Source organism: Bombina bombina, chromosome 8 (assembly GCF_027579735.1).
Source record: "Bombina bombina isolate aBomBom1 chromosome 8, aBomBom1.pri, whole genome shotgun sequence".
Taxonomy (NCBI): domain Eukaryota; kingdom Metazoa; phylum Chordata; class Amphibia; order Anura; family Bombinatoridae; genus Bombina; species Bombina bombina.
In genome coordinates this window covers 291650527-291668652 of record NC_069506.1, presented here as the reverse complement: position 1 = coordinate 291668652, position 18126 = coordinate 291650527, and the positions used below count along the sequence as shown (strand labels likewise).

The window sequence follows — 18126 nt, the reverse complement described above, 5'->3', positions numbered from 1 at the left end:
CTGAGCCTCGCCCTTGCAGATGCACAGACAGTAGGTAGCCCTGAGCCTCGCCCTTGCAGATACACAGACAGTAGGTAGCCCTGAGCCTCGCCCTTGCAGATGCACAGACAGTAGGTAGCCATGAGCCTCGCCCTTGCAGATACATAGACGGTAGGTAGCCCTGAGCCTCGCCCTTGCAGATGCACAGACAGTAGGTAGCCCTGAACCTCGCCCTTGCAGATACACAGACGGTATTTAGCCCTGAGCCTCACCCTTGCAGATGCACAGACGGTAGGTAGCCCTGAGCCTCGCCCTTGCAGATGCACAAACAGTAGGTAGCCCTGAGCCTCGCCCTTGCAGATGCATAGACTGCAGGATGATGTAAGGAGGTTGAGATGCTGCTATGCTGACACAATATGTGAGTAGCTGCCAGAACATGACCCTAGAAGAGATAAGATGGTCCAGAGAGCTGCTCAGTCACTGGGTACAGGATTGTGGCTTCCTGCTATGTGCAGTGTTTGTATCCCACTGAGGCAGACTGTGCTGATTCATAGTTAACTCGCTAGCAGGATAGGAGGTGAGTTCTGTGCTGGAAATGCTAAACAAACCAGATTGATATCATTGCATTAGTATAATGTACTGCATTATTTTTTTTCTACCTATTGTATCACTATGTTATCAGAGACACAAGTTTTATATTAGTGTGAACTGAGCAGCAGGTTAGATAGTGCATTTATTTAAAGGAATATTACAATATTTTATACATGCACATGATATAACACTTTAAGGTTTGCAAACAAAATAACTGAACTTTGATGAATTTTAAAGTGATTATTCTGCAAAAATTGCATTGCTTAGTAGTCTAAGGACACACCTCTTTAAAAGCCTCTTATTTTATTTACTGTGGCTACTTAGAAAGAGATATAAATGAGCTGCTACACTGATCAAGCATTACAAGTATAGCATGTTTCAGGGTCAGTGTCTGAATCCTGCAGGGTGCACACTACCTTTTTAGTTAATTAACCCTTTAAGGACACAGCTTTCAGTTTGCTCAATTGTTTTATGACAGAAACATTCCGTCATATGTCCTTAAGAGGTTAAAGGGATTTCTCTTGGTTGTTTCTTTGTAATCAATATAGACCTTCACTAGATTTCCTCCTTTATCTTGGATCATTGTGAAAAGCATTCTCATTTGGCACTATATACTTTATTTAACAAATATTTGATACACAGTTACACAGAGTGTTGATTCATTTATCATTTGGACACTTTTTTCTTTTACAGAACACGCACTGTTAAGTGCTTCATATAATTTTGTATAATTAAAGGGATAGGAAAGTCATTTGCATGATTCAGATAGAACATGTCATTTTAATATACGTTTAGATTCACTCCTATTTTCCAATGTACTTTGTTATCTTGGTATCCATTATTGGAAAATAATATGTATATATCCTACATTAGTGGGAGCTATCTGGTGATTGGTGCCTACACACATTTGTCTCTTGTGATTGGTTGATTAAATGTGTTTAGCTACTCACAGTAGTGCATTACTGCTCCTTCAGCAAAGGATAACAAGATAATACAGCAAATTTGATAATAGAAGTAAATTAGAAAGTTGTTTAAAATTGTATGTTCTATCTGAATCCCAAAAGAAAGAAATTGGGTTTCATGTCCCTTTAAGTTACAATGAAAGCACAAAAACAAATAATGAACGTACATTACAAAGTTTTTTTGTTTACTATCTAGAATTTATGAGGGAACAGTGAGGTGCTTAACCTGACATGGTGCACAATTTGTTTTGCTTTCACACAGAGCATACACATTCAAACAACTTTCCAATTTACTTCTATTACCGCATTTGAAAAGCATATTTGTGTATGCTCAGGAGCAACAATACACTACTGGGAGCTAGCTGCTGATTGGTAGCTTCACATGTATGCCTCTTGTCATTGGCTTTCAGTTGTGCTCAGCTATAGCTCCCAGTAGAGCTTTGTTGCTAAAGGATACCAAGAGAATAAAGAGATCTTTATAATTGAAATAAACTAGAAAAGGTGTTTAAATTGTATGTGCGTCTAAATCACAAAAGAGATGTCTTGTGTTTTATGTCTCTTTAGTGGTAAAGGGTGAAATATTGGCTAATTAACAGCACATTAGGTAGTTTATGGTGATAGCTCTAGAGAAAATCGGTTTAAAAATAAAGTATTATAAGGAACAGGGACGAAACTACAGGGGGTGCAGAGGTCGCAATTGCAACTGGGCCCCCAAGGGTGAGGGCCCAGCTTCAATTTTTTTTTTTTTAAATAAAAAACATTGACCTGCCACTGCCTGCACTGATATCCTGTGAGTGTGACATGATGCTTCACTAGTGTCTCTGACTACAGGGGTTAGTCTGTTTTACTGATTGGTGTTTATGTGTGTGTGTATGTATGTGTGTATGTATGTATGTGACTGTGTGTGTATTTATGCATGTATGTGTGTGTGTATGTATGTATGTGACTGTGTGTGTATGTGTATGTTTGTGGAACCAGCAAATTACAGACCTTGTTAATACAGCATGGGGGTGGGGGGTAAACAGTGTCACTATACAGTACCACTATATACAGTACGGGGGGCTGGACCATGTCACAGACTACTGTGGTCATTTTATAAAGTACTGGGGAGGGTAGGGTCAGGCAAGCCATCTCACCGGCAGATTACAGACTGTGTCTGACCCACTATATACAGTATTGGTGGGTTAAGCAGTGTCACTATATACAGTAATAGGGGTCAGACCATCTCACAGACTGCACAGGGTGCCTCCTTTTGCACACATGTAATCTGATTCACATTTTTTTTCTGTGTTAAATGTAAAAAAAAAAAAAGATATGTATCAAATTCACTTCTTTTTTTTTTTTTTGGGGGGGGGGGGGGTGGGTCTTCTTAGATTCTTGCACCTGGGCCCTGTGAATTCTAGTTACGCCTCTGATAAGGAATTCATCACAAAAGTGTTCAGATTTCTGTGCAATTTACATAAATGGGTTCATTTTAATTACCCTTGCTAAGAGAATGTATACAAAGTACAGTCACTGCTCTATAAAAACCTGCAGTTGAACAGCTCTCTGTATAAATCCTGCAGTTGCACTGCTATCTATGTAAAAATTATGGAAATGGTCAATCACTGCTCTCAAGATATGTTGTAAGAAAGGGAGAAATGAATGTTCTGCAAATATATATATTGTACTAAAGGGGCTAAGCAATGTAGATATAATTATATATATATATATATATATATATATATATATATATATATATATATATATATATATATATATAATTATTATTATTATTATATTATACTGTACAGGGAGTGCAGAATTATTAGGCAAGTTGTATTTTTGAGGATTAATTTTATTATTGAACAACAACCATGTTCTCAATGAACCCAAAAAACTCATTAATATCAAAGCTGAATAGTTTTGGAAGTAGTTTTTAGTTTGTTTTTAGTTTTAGCTATTTTAGGGGGATATCTGTGTGTGCAGGTGACTATTACTGTGCATAATTATTAGGCAACTTAACAAAAAACAAATATATACCCATTTCAATTATTTATTTTTACCAGTGAAACCAATATAACATCTCAACATTCACAAATATACATTTCTGACATTCAAAAACAAAACAAAAACAAATCAGTGACCAATATAGCCACCTTTCTTTGCAAGGACACTCAAAAGCCTGCCATCCATGGATTCTGTCAGTGTTTTGATCTGTTCACCATCAACATTGCGTGCAGCAGCAACCACAGCCTCCCAGACACTGTTCAGAGAGGTGTACTGTTTTCCCTCCTTGTAAATCTCACATTTGATGATGGACCACAGGTTCTCAATGGGGTTCAGATCAGGTGAACAAGGAGGCCATGTCATTAGATTTTCTTCTTTTATACCCTTTCTTGCCAGCCACGCTGTGGAGTACTTGGACGCGTGTGATGGAGCAATGTCCTGCATGAAAATCATGTTTTTCTTGAAGGATGCAGACTTCTTCCTGTACCACTGCTTGAAGAAGGTGTCTTCCAGAAACTGGCAGTAGGACTGGGAGTTGAGCTTGACTCCATCCTCAACCCGAAAAGGCCCGACAAGCTCATCTTTGATGATACCAGCCCAAACCAGTACTCCACCTCCACCTTGCTGGCGTCTGAGTCGGACTGGAGCTCTCTGCCCTTTACCAATCCAGCCACGGGCCCATCCATCTGGCCCATCAAGACTCACTCTCATTTCATCAGTCCATAAAACCTTAGAAAAATCAGTCTTGAGATATTTCTTGGCCCAGTCTTGACGTTTCAACTTGTGTGTCTTGTTCAGTGGTGGTCGTCTTTCAGCCTTTCTTACCTTGGCCATGTCTCTGAGTATTGCACACCTTGTGCTTTTGGGCACTCCAGTGATGTTGCAGCTCTGAAATATGGCCAAACTGGTGGCAAGTGGCATCTTGGCAGCTGCACGCTTGACTTTTCTCAGTTCATGGGCAGTTATTTTGCGCCTTGGTTTTTCCACACGCTTCTTGCGACCCTGTTGACTATTTTGAATGAAACGCTTGATTGTTCGATGATCACGCTTCAGAAGCTTTGCAATTTTAAGAGTGCTGCATCCCTCTGCAAGATATCTCACTATTTTTGACTTTTCTGAGCCTGTCAAGTCCTTCTTTTGACCCATTTTGCCAAAGGAAAGGAAGTTGCCTAATAATTATGCACACCTGATATAGGGTGTTGATGTCATTAGACCACACCCCTTCTCATTACAGAGATGCACATCACCTAATATGCTTAATTGGTAGTAGGCTTTCGAGCCTATACAGCTTGGAGTAAGACAACATGCATAAAGAGGATGATGTGGTCAAAATACTAATTTGCCTAATAATTCTGCACTCCCTGTACAGTGTACTGGAGGTGACCAGTGATTCCAAACTTTCTTCAGTGCTCTCACCGGCTGACTTGGGACGACCATGAGCACTCACATTCACCCATGCCTCGTGGTTCTGGCGTTCCAGGTGCAGTTAGGACACATTCAATGGCAGTCTTTCCTCCAATATCCTAACCACCATTCCCACTACACCAGTTCATAGACACTCGAACAGGGATCGGGCAATATCACCATGCATTATGCTTTAAAACCAATTAAATGGACTACATTATCTTTTCATACTAATTTGCATATAAAAATGACGACCCTAAAATCTGACACGTTTATACAGGAATATGCAGCACCAATCAGTATGTCTGAATACCATTCACTTGTGAATAACATGACTGTTAGCCATTTTCCCTACCCGGTGCCATGTGACTAATTAGTGTTACAAGGTCTCAGGTGTGCATGTGGAGCAGGTGTGTTACATTTTGTGTTATTACTCTCACACTCTCTCATACTGGTCACTGGAAGGTCAACATGGCACCTTGTGGCAAAGAACTCTCTGAGGATCTGAAATAAAGAATTGTTGCTCTACATAAAGATGGCCTAGGCTATAAAAAGATTGCCAAGGCCCTGAAACTGAGCTGCAGCATAGTGGGCAAGACCATACAGTTGTTTCACAGGACAGGTTTCACTCAGAACAGGCCTTGCCATGGTCGACCAAAGAAGCTGAGTGTACGTGCTCAGCATCATATCCAAAGGTTGTCTTTAGGAAATAGACGTATGAGTGCTGCCAGCATTGCTGCAGAGGTTGAAGGGGTGGGGGGTCAGCCTGTCAGTGCTCAGACCATATGCCACACACTGCATCAAATTTGTCTGCATGGCTGTCATCCAAGAAGGAAGCATCTACTAAATATGATGCACAAGAAAGCCTGCAAACAGTTTGCTGAAGACAAGCAGACTAAGGACAAGGATTACTGGAACCATGTCCTGTAGTCCGATGAAACCAAGATAAACTTATTTGGTTCAGATGGTGTCAAGCGTATGTGGCGGCAACCAAGTGAGGAGTACAAACACAAGTGTGTCTTGCCTACAGTCAAGCATGGTGGTGGGTGTGTCATGTTCTGGGCCTGCATGAGTGCTGCCGGCACTGGGGAGCTACAGTTCATTGAGGGAACCATGAATGCCAACATATACTGTGACTTACTGAAGCAATGCATGATCCACTCCCTTCGGAGACTGGGCCGGAGGGAAGTATTCCAACATGATAACGACCCCAAACACACCTCCAAGACGACCACTGCTTTGCTAAAGAAACTGAGGGTAAAGGTAATGGACTGGCCAAGCATGTCTCCAGACCTAAACCCTATTGAGCATCTGTGGGGCATCCTCAAATGGAAGGTGGGGGAGCACAAGGTCTCTAACATCCACCAGATCCGTCATGTCGTCATGGAGGAGTGGAAAAGTGCTCCAGTGGCAACCTGTTAAGCTCTAGTGAACTCCATGCCCAAGAGGGTTAAGGCAGTGCTGGAAAATAATGGTGGCCACACAAAATATTGACACTTTGGGCCCAATTTGGACATTTCCACTTAGAGGTGTACTTACTTTTGTTGCCAACGGTTTAGACATTAATGGCTGTGTGTTGAGTTATTTTGAAGGGACAGCAAATTTACACTGCTATACAGGCTCACTACTTTACATTGTAGCAAAGTGTCATTTCTTCAGTGTTGTCACATGAAAAGATATAATAAAATATTTAAAAAATGTGAGGGGTTTACTGACTTTTGTGACATACTGTAAGTATTGTCTATCAGCTTAGTTGCTATCAATGGCATGGAACCACTACCCTATCTAACATATCAGTTCTATAAGACAACATTATATAAGTCCCTAGTATATATGACATTTGGGTCCTCGGTCAGAGGTAGTGTTGTTGTTCTATCTCTCCTTTCGGTGACCATAGATCCATCCAAATATAAGCCATATACATTTTTAACGGATATATTTTTACGCTGGGAGAGGTTTATTAAGAGGCCCTGCCCACTTATACTTTTAAGAGGGTATGACCAAGAGAAGGACCCTGGGGTATCTGCAGTCTACATTCTCTCTAGAGGACCTTAGAGTTCATCACACTATATGCTCTTAACATCAAGACCCTGTCATGTTGAAGGTGTCCTTTCTACCCTCTCTCAACCATAGATGTAAGGACCTTCAGATAAGTAAAAGTAGCCAGCATGTCAATAAGGAGTTGGGGTTCCCACGAGGGGCTATTAGGTATAATCATTCAGGAACTATTAGTCAGGATCTCACCACATAGGTCTAAAACATTATCTTACTAATGTATAGTCCTCTGTTGTACTATACTCAATTTTACTGTTATCATTATTTCCATTTTATCTATACGCTATCATACCATATACTACATAATACACTAAATTTTTATTGATATTATCATTCTCATTTTATCTATACCCTACCTCAAGCTTTTTACTCATATTGCTAGTTTTATGACTGCTCACTACTGGCGCATTGCTTTACCATGTAAGTTATCAAAATCTTAAAGCTAATAGCTGTAAATCTAGTTTATGCACACTTTTCATGATATTTTACAGCCTACCAATTCTACATAGCTTGACATATCTTAATTTTATGAGCAGCCTTAGCCATTAATAGCACTGCGGTAATTCTCTATATATTGCAGTACAATACATTTGTTATATCACAGTTTGCTAGTGCTGCATAGTTTTACTGAGAGAGCTGTCATAACCAAGTATCTGTTTTTAAATACTTTGAATATCCGCCTTTAGAACATAAGACCCATTCCGTTTCCTCTGCTCTACGATCACTACAGTACCCCAACTTATGACTAAGCCATCCTAACTATCAATATGCCCATAAAAAAGATGGCGAATAATTCAACACATCTATGCCCTCTCTCCGGTCACCAGAAATGACATATCAAACAAATGCGGCGACCGGAAATGACTAGACCCAGTGACACGCAAACCGGAAGTTTCAGAATCCGGTAGTCACTGAATCAGTAATGCTTTGCAGTACTGAGTCTTTTGGTGGCAATTATTCTTTGGCAGTTTTATCTGCCACACCTCCCTTTTCTTCAATAGGCTAACAGCCTTATAAATATGTTCTCAACCTTTGGAACTGGTAGTCTTGATAAAGGCCTTATTAAAGGCTGAAACGCGTCAACACTCTTTCTGACTAACCAGCCAGTGTTTCCAGTGAGATCTCAAGGTAAGCCTATTTCCCTATAAGCTCCACTTGCCACCCAGATTTGTTTTACCTGTTTTTCCTTTTTCTCCACAGGTTTTTTTAAAGACTCTTCACCTAATCTATTTGGACGCCCCTTCCAATACCCTCACACTTTGGAACTCTTCTACTACTAAAAAATTATATTGCTTCTTTCAAGGTATTTGGAAAGGACTCAAATGTGTGTGTGTGTGTATATATATATATATATATATATATATATATATACAGTATATGTATGTATATGTGTGTGTATATATATATATATATATATATATATATATATATATATGTGTGTATATATATATATATATATGTGTGTGTGTGTGTGTGTGTGTGTGTGTGTATAGGTGTATACATGTGTATTTATGTGTTTATATGTTTATTATTTATGTATGTATGTGGGTACACATATAACCACATATACTTATGCATACACTTGTATAGACATATACATCAACATATACTGTAAATACACACATACACATATTTAGACATATCTATATACATTGGATACCTTTGAAGTCAAATACTTTGCCATATACCATATCTCTTTTAACCTTTTAAAACCTTTGTATTAACATTTAAATTATATATATTTTATAATAATTGTATATATGTGTGGAATACTTTATTTTAATGTGTATTACATGTGTTTAATCCAATTATTTTTTATTACCCTTACAGTTTACTTCAGATCTGAGGTCACGCTAAATATTCTAGCGCTTTACCATGGACTTGTAATATCAAAGTGGCGTGCCAATGGTAGCGTGGTCAAGCTAAACTGTTTATTGTGTGCACACCATAATTAGAGCGCCACTTGTATTCTAGCCCTATATGGGTTTTTTGCTTGATTGTCCATGAAGATGTTTGTGTGTGTGCATGTGGACATCTATAGATACCTGTGTTTGCATGGGGATGTCTATGGATACCTATGTGTGTCAGAGCATGTGGATGTCTATGGGTTGCTATGTGTTTTTGTGCATGTGAATGCCTACGGCTGCCTGTGTGTTTCTGTTCATGTGAATGTCTACGGCTGCCTGTGTACTTGTGTGTATGTGGATGTCTATGGGTTAATGTGTGTGTCTATGCATGTGGATGTCTGACTGCCTGTGTTTGCATGTGCATCTCTATGGGTGCCTGTGTGTGCATGTCTATGGATGTGCATGTTGATGTTTATGGGTTATTGTGCTTATTTACTCTTGTGATGTCTATGGCTGCCTGTTTACTTTTGTGGATGTCTATGGGTGCCTGTGTGTGCATGTGGATGTTTATGGGTATGCATGTGGATGTTTATTGGTGTGCATATGGATGTCTATGGCTGCAGTGTGTGCATGTAAATGTCTAGGGGTACCTGTGTGTTTGTATGTGAATGTGTACGAGTGCATATGTACTTGTGTGTATGTGGATGTGTAAGGGTGCCTATGTTTATGTGGATGTCTATAGGTGCCTATGCATTCATATGGATGTTTAAGGGTGACTGTGTGTTTGTGTGCATGTGAATGTCTATGGCTGCCTGTGTGTGCATGTGTATCTCAGTGCCAGTGTGTGCATGTGAATGTCTACGGCGGCCTGTGTACTTGTGTGTATGTAGATGTCTATGGGTGCCTGTGTGTGCATGTGAATGTCTATGGGTGACTGTGCTTATTTGTATATATATATATATATATATATATATATATATATATATACAGTATATATATATATATATATATATATATATATATATATACAGTATATATATATATATATATATATATATATATATGTAAAAAGTCTCAAAATGGATTTGCCCCTAAACTGCCAACCCCCCACAACGCATTAAACCTAATTTACCTATTAACTCCTACACCGCCAACCCCCACAACGCAAAAAACTAATTTAACGACTAAGCCCCCTAACACTAGGCTTACCAGAAGTCCCACTTTTACTGGGATTGTCCCTGTTTCGAGGTGCTGTCCCAGTGTCCAACCCGGCTGTTCATTCTGTCCCAGTAGGGTTGCCACCTCTGGGTTTCAAATCATGTGTTTGGGTTTCAGACCGCCTGGAACCTGGACACATTATTCAAAATGACTGGACTGTGACTCTCCAGCATAGTTGGATGCTGGTACTTTGTTACATACAGCCCTGCTTAGCTTAACGTTCGTGGCCTTCAAAGTTTACATTTAGTAATACAGGCTGAGTGAGCAGCATAGGGTTTTTTAATTTTATAGTACTACTTGGTTTATTTTTCTAAGAATTTAACACCCCCCGACTCCTGGTGACATCGCCGTTTATACACCTTTAGGGGAATCATATGGGTAAGACCAGGAAGTGCAGACAGGCAGGATTTTTGGCGTGGATCTTGCTTTACTTCATGCAAAATAGCATTTTGGCTGTAATCAGGAAGATTACAGCCAAAATGCTATTTTGCATGAAGTAAAGCAAGATCCACGCCAAAAATCCTGCCTGTCTGCACTTCCTGGTCTTACCCATATGATTCCCCTAAAGGCATTATGGTATAGAGTAGCCTCTTAAACAGCTTTAGAAGGTATGTGTTTCTTTTTTACTTATTTAATTCAATGTTGTATTTATGCCTATTTTTCCCTATGGGGTGGTGTTACTGTCTATTTAAACTGTGTGATTAACTTGTTGTTTGACTGAGGAAGGGTAGAGTATCCACGAAACATTGCGCACATAAAAGATACTACTTTAAAAGGACTGTTAATAGCCACACCCCCTTGACCTTAACCCTGACTACACCCCCACTGGCACCGCACCAGGTGGTCCCAGTTTCACCTCTAAAAAATATGGTAAGCCTACCTAACACCCCCTAAATTAACCCCTTAATTACAATAAAAATAAACTACATTACAATTAAAAATACATTAAAAAAATAAGCGGAGGTCCGGAGCGGTTTTCCCAGCAGTGGTGATCCTCAGCAGCAGTCATCGGCGGCGGTGGCGCTCGTTGTTGGTCCTCGGTGAAGGCATGGAGGTTCCTCCGCTGCACACTGTAGAAAGAATTCAAGGTACTCCATATTTATTGGGATACCTTGAATTCCTATTGGCTGAAATTTTCAAAAGCAGCCAATAAGATGAGAGCTACTGAAATCATATTGGCTGATTTGAACAGCCAATAGGATTTTAGTAGCTCTCATTCTATTGGCTGTTTTGAAAAATTCAGCAGCCAATAGAATGAGAGCTACTGAAATCTTATTGGCTGATTTGAACAGCCAATAGGATTTTTTTTTTTTTTTTAATTTTCAAAAGAGCTTTATTTAAGTTATATATAACAATACACGTCATGAATTGAATGTACAAAATATACACCAGAAAAGAAGCAAAGTAAAACATCACCATTATAGTACATTGTACAGGCTCTGAGAGAACATAACACATACTTAATCATTATTAGTGAGGTGCAAAAAAAATAACCATATGCTTTAAGTCAGTGTATTTCCTTTTTGTTCCCATTCTTGACTATCTAGGCTGCTCATGGATATAATTACTAGGGCTGATAAACGTAGTACTTGGAACTCAGAACAAAAAAACAGAGAAAAACCCCCAGAAAGAACAAAAGGAACTGGGGGGGGGGGGGAAAGGAAAAAAGAAAAAGGAGCTGTGACGATGTGAGTGATATACACTAGCTTAGTTTATGTCTGAAAGAGCCTCACATCAGCTTGTTCCAAACTCACACATAGTCTATACTTAAAACTTTGAGGGGTATGGTTTGGGTTATACTAGGGAATTGATAAAAATTAAAATTGGTACTGGGCGTTAATAATATATGTGCAAAAACATATTGTATTTTGGTGCAAGGATCTTTGTGGGAGGTAAAGATAAAGCAAATGGATGTACTTTGAGCTATATCCCTGACATGGGGGCAAAAAGAAGAAAAAAGATTAGTGCTTATGGCTGCTGCCCTGTTAGGATATTAAGCTGTCCCGCCGCCGCAGGTCCCGGCCGCAGGCCTCACGGAGGGGAGGGAGATCACACCTTGAACAATCTGTCGGATCTAACTTATATGTTTTAAAGCAACAGCCTTTATAAATAGCTCTAATGGTAATAACCCTCTGGTGCAAAATATATAAAAACAAAAAAAAACAAAAAAAAACAAAACAGAAATTGAGCTACAGGGGAAAATTTGTGTATATGAGCCCTACAACACAACATATCTTATGTAAACTCTTTGGAAAAGGTATAATAAACATGCTAAGATACTACCTAAAACAGTGTCGGACTTTACCATATATTTGAACTGATGTAGTCTGCTCTAATATGCTTTCCTTGGCGACAAAAATAACTTCCTATACCCCCAGGGTCTTGAAAATAAAACTTAAGACTATAAAACTTGCAAAATAAATGATTTACATATTCAACGGGAACAGGCAATAGTCTACTGTAGGACCAGGCTGGACAAGGGTGTATCGTCCAAGAGGGGCATCTGCAGACTACCCGTCTCCTATTATTGGGAACTGGTCATCACTTTGAGAAAGTCTTATGTCCCCACCTGTGGCAAATGCATATCTCCGCCATCTGAGTCCGGCCGAATTGTTAGACCCCCGGTCTAAGAGCATGGCGGGGAGTTTTTTTGTCTGCTTTAACACCTGCTGTGAAGTCTCTGAGAGGATAACCATGTCGACTCCGTATGTATGCACAGAGCCCTTGTGTACAATATCTTGTTGCTTAGAGGTGTCAGCCATGTTACCCGGCTTTGTCTCCGTAGTCTCGTCCGGCTGGGAGCTGCCATCTGGTTCGCTGTGCCTTCTAGTGAGTGCCGGTGAATGTGGAAAGGTTGATGTCGGGTAGTGGTCCCTAATGCAGGTCGGAGCTAGTCCTGTTTTCATGGTAAGCTTGCGGTCCGAATTATGTCTAGAGTTCTTTGGTGGTTGCGAATCTCCATAGCAGGGTATAATGCTGTGTCGCCCTGCATAGTTTTTGCGAGGGGCACTGCTAGGTGCTATAGGCTCCATAGAGCCATCTCCATTTTGATTGCGGGTTGCAAAGGTTCTTTCTCGCTGACTACTCGATGCACTAGCGAAGCAAAGTTTGTTCAGTAGGTAATCATATGGCGCCTTGTCAAGTAACTTTTCAAAGATTTTCTCCAGCTTTTCTATGTATGATGTATTTCCAATTCTCCCATAGTAATCTTTGTCAAAGATAATGTAGAAAGAGAGTTCTGCACACTACCTCCTATTATTTAGTTTCTGAGGTGTTGCCAGATATATAAATCCCAATTGATTATAGATGTTGAAGAGACTCAGTAAGCCGTTGTTCTCCGGCAGCACTGATAACCCGGCTCTTCCCGGGGAGAGGGTGGAAACCTGGCATTAGGTCGCCGCCTCAGGCCTTACTCCGATCTGTGCCCCCAATGTCATAAATACAGCAAAATAAGATGATTTTGAGTCCCAGATGCCTGATCTGTGGTGTTATCAATAAATAAGTCTTTGTTCTTGCTGTTTAAAGCCAATAATCGGTGGATTATTGAAGATTCTTTTGGAGCCTACAGAGAATGCGTCCTACTCAGAACGCAGCACGGACACGCCCCCCAGCCAATAGGATTTTAGTAGCTCTAATTCTATTGGCTGTTTTGAAAAATTCAGCCAATAGGAATGCAAGGTACCCCAAATTGATTGCGGTACCTTGCATTCAATATTCAGTATACCATGGACATAGGATGAAGAGGAGCCTCTATGTCGCCGAGGACCGCTGCCGCCACCGAGGATCACAACATCGGGGAAGACCGCTTGCTCCGTGCCGCCTTCGCTGTGGATGAAGATGATGGACCCGCCTTCTCCGCCGGACCTCTGAAACTGTGAGTACCTATTTGGGGCTTTAATGTTAATTGTTTTTTTTAAAATTTATTTTTATTTTTTTTATTTTTTAACTTAGGGTTTTTTCGGCACTTTGAAAAAGAGCTGAATGTCTTAAGGGCAATGCCCATACAAATGCCCTTTTCAGGGCAATGGGTAGATGAGGTTTATTAGTGTTAGGGGGTGTTTTTATTTTGGGGATCTTTTTTATTTTCATATAGATTAGCTTTAATTTTTTTATTTTGGATAATGTGTTTATTTTTTTTCTGTATTTCTATATTTTATTTTTTGTAGCTTGAGGGGTTGTATTTACAACTCATACACTGTCCTCTGGACAGGCTTATCAACTAGTATATTTATAAAACACAAGAATGGACCGCACTCAGACTGGACTGAGTACACATCCTAAGCCACTGTAAACTCCACAGCCCTGAACACTGACAGACAGCTGCACAGTTCCCAGCAACCCAGGCAGTTATCCCCTGAGCAGCCTGAGTGATAGGCCCACAGAAAAGCATTACAAACATTATCAAGACAACACATAAAAAAACTGCCACTCGCCAGCAAATTCACAGTAATGTTTAAAAGCAAAACCAGGGGAAGTCGGTTACATTTGGCACCAAAGGATCAAGCCTAGGACCAAGTCAAGGTCTCCCTCTTCCTGGGACCCTAAACCAGCAGCCACAGAATGCATACTTTCAAACAAACCAACTGGAAGTGTTTATATATATATATTGTACAAAAATACCATCAGATATATGTAGAAATATGTATTTATGAATAAATAGAACATATTCTGCTATTGGAATGTGAAATATTCATATTTTAATGTCAGGATAATGCAAATTAGAATATGTGTGTGAGTAGGGTGTTAGGTTTTTTGCACTTTTTTGCTCCATTGACTTTTGTGGGAATAGGTTATCATATGCACCATATTGTTCTCATTTATGAACTTCTTCAGAGACAAGATTTCCTCAATCTGAACCGCTATCACAGCAGGCCAAACAGTTACACACCAGAACCACTACAATGGAATGCCAGATTGCCCCAGTTTATGGTCAACTTTTACAAATGTGGATATAACAGAAGTTAAAAACACCATACAAAAGTTGCACCCTACTAAGTGCGACTTAGACCCTGCTCCAACTCAGCTCATATCTGGATGCATTGAAACACTCGCCCCAGTCTTCAAAAAAATAGTGCAGTGTTCACTAAAAACAGGAGACTTTTCAGATCCTCTAAAAGAAGCTGTGGTAAAACCACTCCTAAAGAAACCTTTATTAGACCCAGACTGCATGACTAATTACAGACCAGTATCCAACCTCCCATTTCTGGGGAAAATAATTGAAAAAGTAGTGGCAACTCAACTGGAAGCCCATCTATCACGCCTAAACATATTCGATCCTTTCCAGTCAGGCTTCAGATGCCGCCACAGCACTGAAACAGCGCTAGTCTGAGTGCTAAATGATCTCCTCATGGCAAGAGACAAAGGTGATTACTCCATTCTAATCCTCCTGGATCTCTCAGCTGCATTTGACACCATTGACCATAGGATTCTAATAGAGCACTTGCAGTACATCTGTGGTCTAGGAGGCACAGTCCTTAACTGGTTTAAATCTTTCCTCGCTGGTAGAACACAGAGAGTAATATCAGGATCAAGCTCATCAGCACCAACAGAACTGGCCTGCGGAGTTCCACAAGGATCTATCCTGTCTCCCATGCTATTCGCAATTTACTTACTACCACTGAGGGACATCATTAACCGACATGGCCTAAGGTATCATTGTTACGCTGATGACACACAACTCTACTTCTCCTTTGCTCCAGATACTACAGACCCAGCATGCCGCATAAACAGTTGCTTAACAGACCTCATAGAATGGATGAATGCTAGCTGTCTCAAAGTGAACCCGGGCAAAACAGAGTTACTCTTGGTGAGGGGACCCTGGGCATCAAAAATATCCCACAATCACCAAACTGGCCTGGAGCTTGGAGGCTCTGAACTCGTTAGTTCAGCAAAGGTACGAAACCTCAGAGTGCTGATTGATGCTGGACTATCTTTTAAACAGCAGATTTCCTCCGTAATAAAATCTGCCTACTTTCATCTGAAAAACATAGCCAGGATCCGCCGGATGATATGCCAACATTAATCCAGGCATTTGTATCCTCTAGGCTAGATTACTGCAATGCACTTTACTTGGGCCTCCCAAAAAAAGAACTCCATCGCCTTCAGACAGTACAAAACGCAGCAGCCAGACTATTGACCAATCAAACTCGCTCCTGCCACATAACACCTGTTCTCCACTCCCTGCATTGGCTTCCAATTAAATGGCGAACATATTTTAAAATTGGCCTGCTGACCTTCAAAGCCTTAAACAACCAAGGCCCACAGTACCTGAAAGAGCTCCTGACACCCTACATCCCATCCCGTTCACTTAGGTCAGCCAACACATCCCTCTTCTCAGTGCCAAGAATAAGGACAAACTCAGGCTCCAGAGCATTCTGCCACGCTGCCCCTACTTTCTGGAACTCTTTACCATGCGCAATCAGAGAGGCATCGTCCTTACAGACTTTTAAAAAAAAGCTAAAGACCCACCTCTTCCATCAGGCATTCAGTCCGCTTATCTGACCTTCAGAAACTCCTAACTTTTATGTCTTATGTTGGTATATTTGTAAAGTGCTTTGAGTCTTACAGGTAGAAAAGCGCTATATAAATTGCAAATTATTATTATATTATTATATTGTAAATTCCGCTTTTTAGGTTATCATGCATGCAAACAGATTACTTCTAGCGCAGTTAACGCTTGAACAGGAGCATTAAATAGCGCACAACTTGCAATCTAGCCCTTTATGTCCTTTAAGATTATGTTTGCTATCTCTAGGCTACATGAGGCAGATAACTGAGGTCCTCAGTAGCAGGTGATATATATTTAGCACACCACCTTGTGTAATTAGTTAGTGGCCGTAAAAATAAACTTTTTGTCTTTTTTTCCAAAAAGTATCAACCAGTTTAATGGAGACAGTGCCTGAGGCCGCGCTGATACGTATCCTGGCTGAGCTGCCGGCTGAGGATTTGGTTCTTATATGTCGCTTGGTCTGTCACCAGTGGAAAACAATCGTGGATGGGGCAGAACTTTGGCAAAGGAAATGCCAGCAAGACGGCTTCATTAACAAAGAGAGAGAAAGTGACCCGGACAACTGGAAAAGTGTTTACTTCCTAAGCAAGAGAAAGAGAAACCTTATTAAGAACAGCTGTGCAGATGGTGAGCACCATATGAACCATTTACATCATATACACGATTTGCACCATATACATCATATGCACCATTTTCTTAAAATATGCCATTTACACCATATACACCATTTACACAATATGCTCCATTTACACAATATGCACCATTTACACAATTTTTACACCATTTACACCATATACGCCATTAACACCATATGCACCATTTAGACCCTTTGCACCATATACACCATTTACATTATTTGCACAATTAACACCATATCCACGCAAGCGATATTTAGCGCTCCACTTGTAATTTTGTCCATAGTGAGGGATGCTATTTCATAAGCAGACTGTTATTGGCTATAGCTGATCTATTATACCATATATAGTGAGGGATGCTATTTCATAAGCAGACTGTTGTAGGTCATAGCTGGTCTAGTTTACAATATATAGTGAGGGATGCTATTTCATAAGCAGACTGTTATTGGCCATAGCTGATCTATTATACCATATATAGTGAGGGATGCTATTTCATAAGCAGACTGTTGTAGGTCATAGCTGGTCTAGTTTACAATATATAGTGAGGGATGCTATTTCATAAGCAGACTATTGTACGTCATAGCTGGTCTAGTTTACCATATATAGTGAGGGATGCAATTTCATAAGCAGACGTAGCTCATAGCTGGTCTAGTTTACAATATATAGTGAGGGATGCTATTTCATAAGCAGACTGTTGTACGTCATAGCTGGTATAGTTTACCATATATAGGGAGGGATACTATTTCATAAGCAGACTGTTGTAGCCAATAGCTGATCAAGTTTACCATATATAGGTAGGGATGCTATTTCATAAGCAGACTTTTGTAGGCCATAGCTGATCTAGTTTACCATATATAGTGAGGGATGATATTTCATAAGTAGACTGTTGTAGGTCATAGCTGGTCTAGTTTACCATATATAGTGAGCGATGATATTTC

General features: G+C 40.2%; 1 protein-coding gene across 1 annotated transcript in view; it reads left to right on the top strand.

Annotated features, from left to right (window-relative positions):
• The first annotated feature begins 420 nt into the window (after nt 1–420).
• FBXO2 (F-box protein 2) overlaps nt 421–18126 on the top strand; it is a 77104-nt gene continuing 59398 nt past the window's right edge. The window contains exons 1-2 of the mRNA XM_053691453.1: nt 421–556; nt 16917–17180. Coding sequence (XP_053547428.1) covers nt 16931–17180 — 250 coding nt within the window. The 5' untranslated portion in view covers nt 421–556; nt 16917–16930. The remainder of the gene's footprint in view (nt 557–16916; nt 17181–18126) is intronic.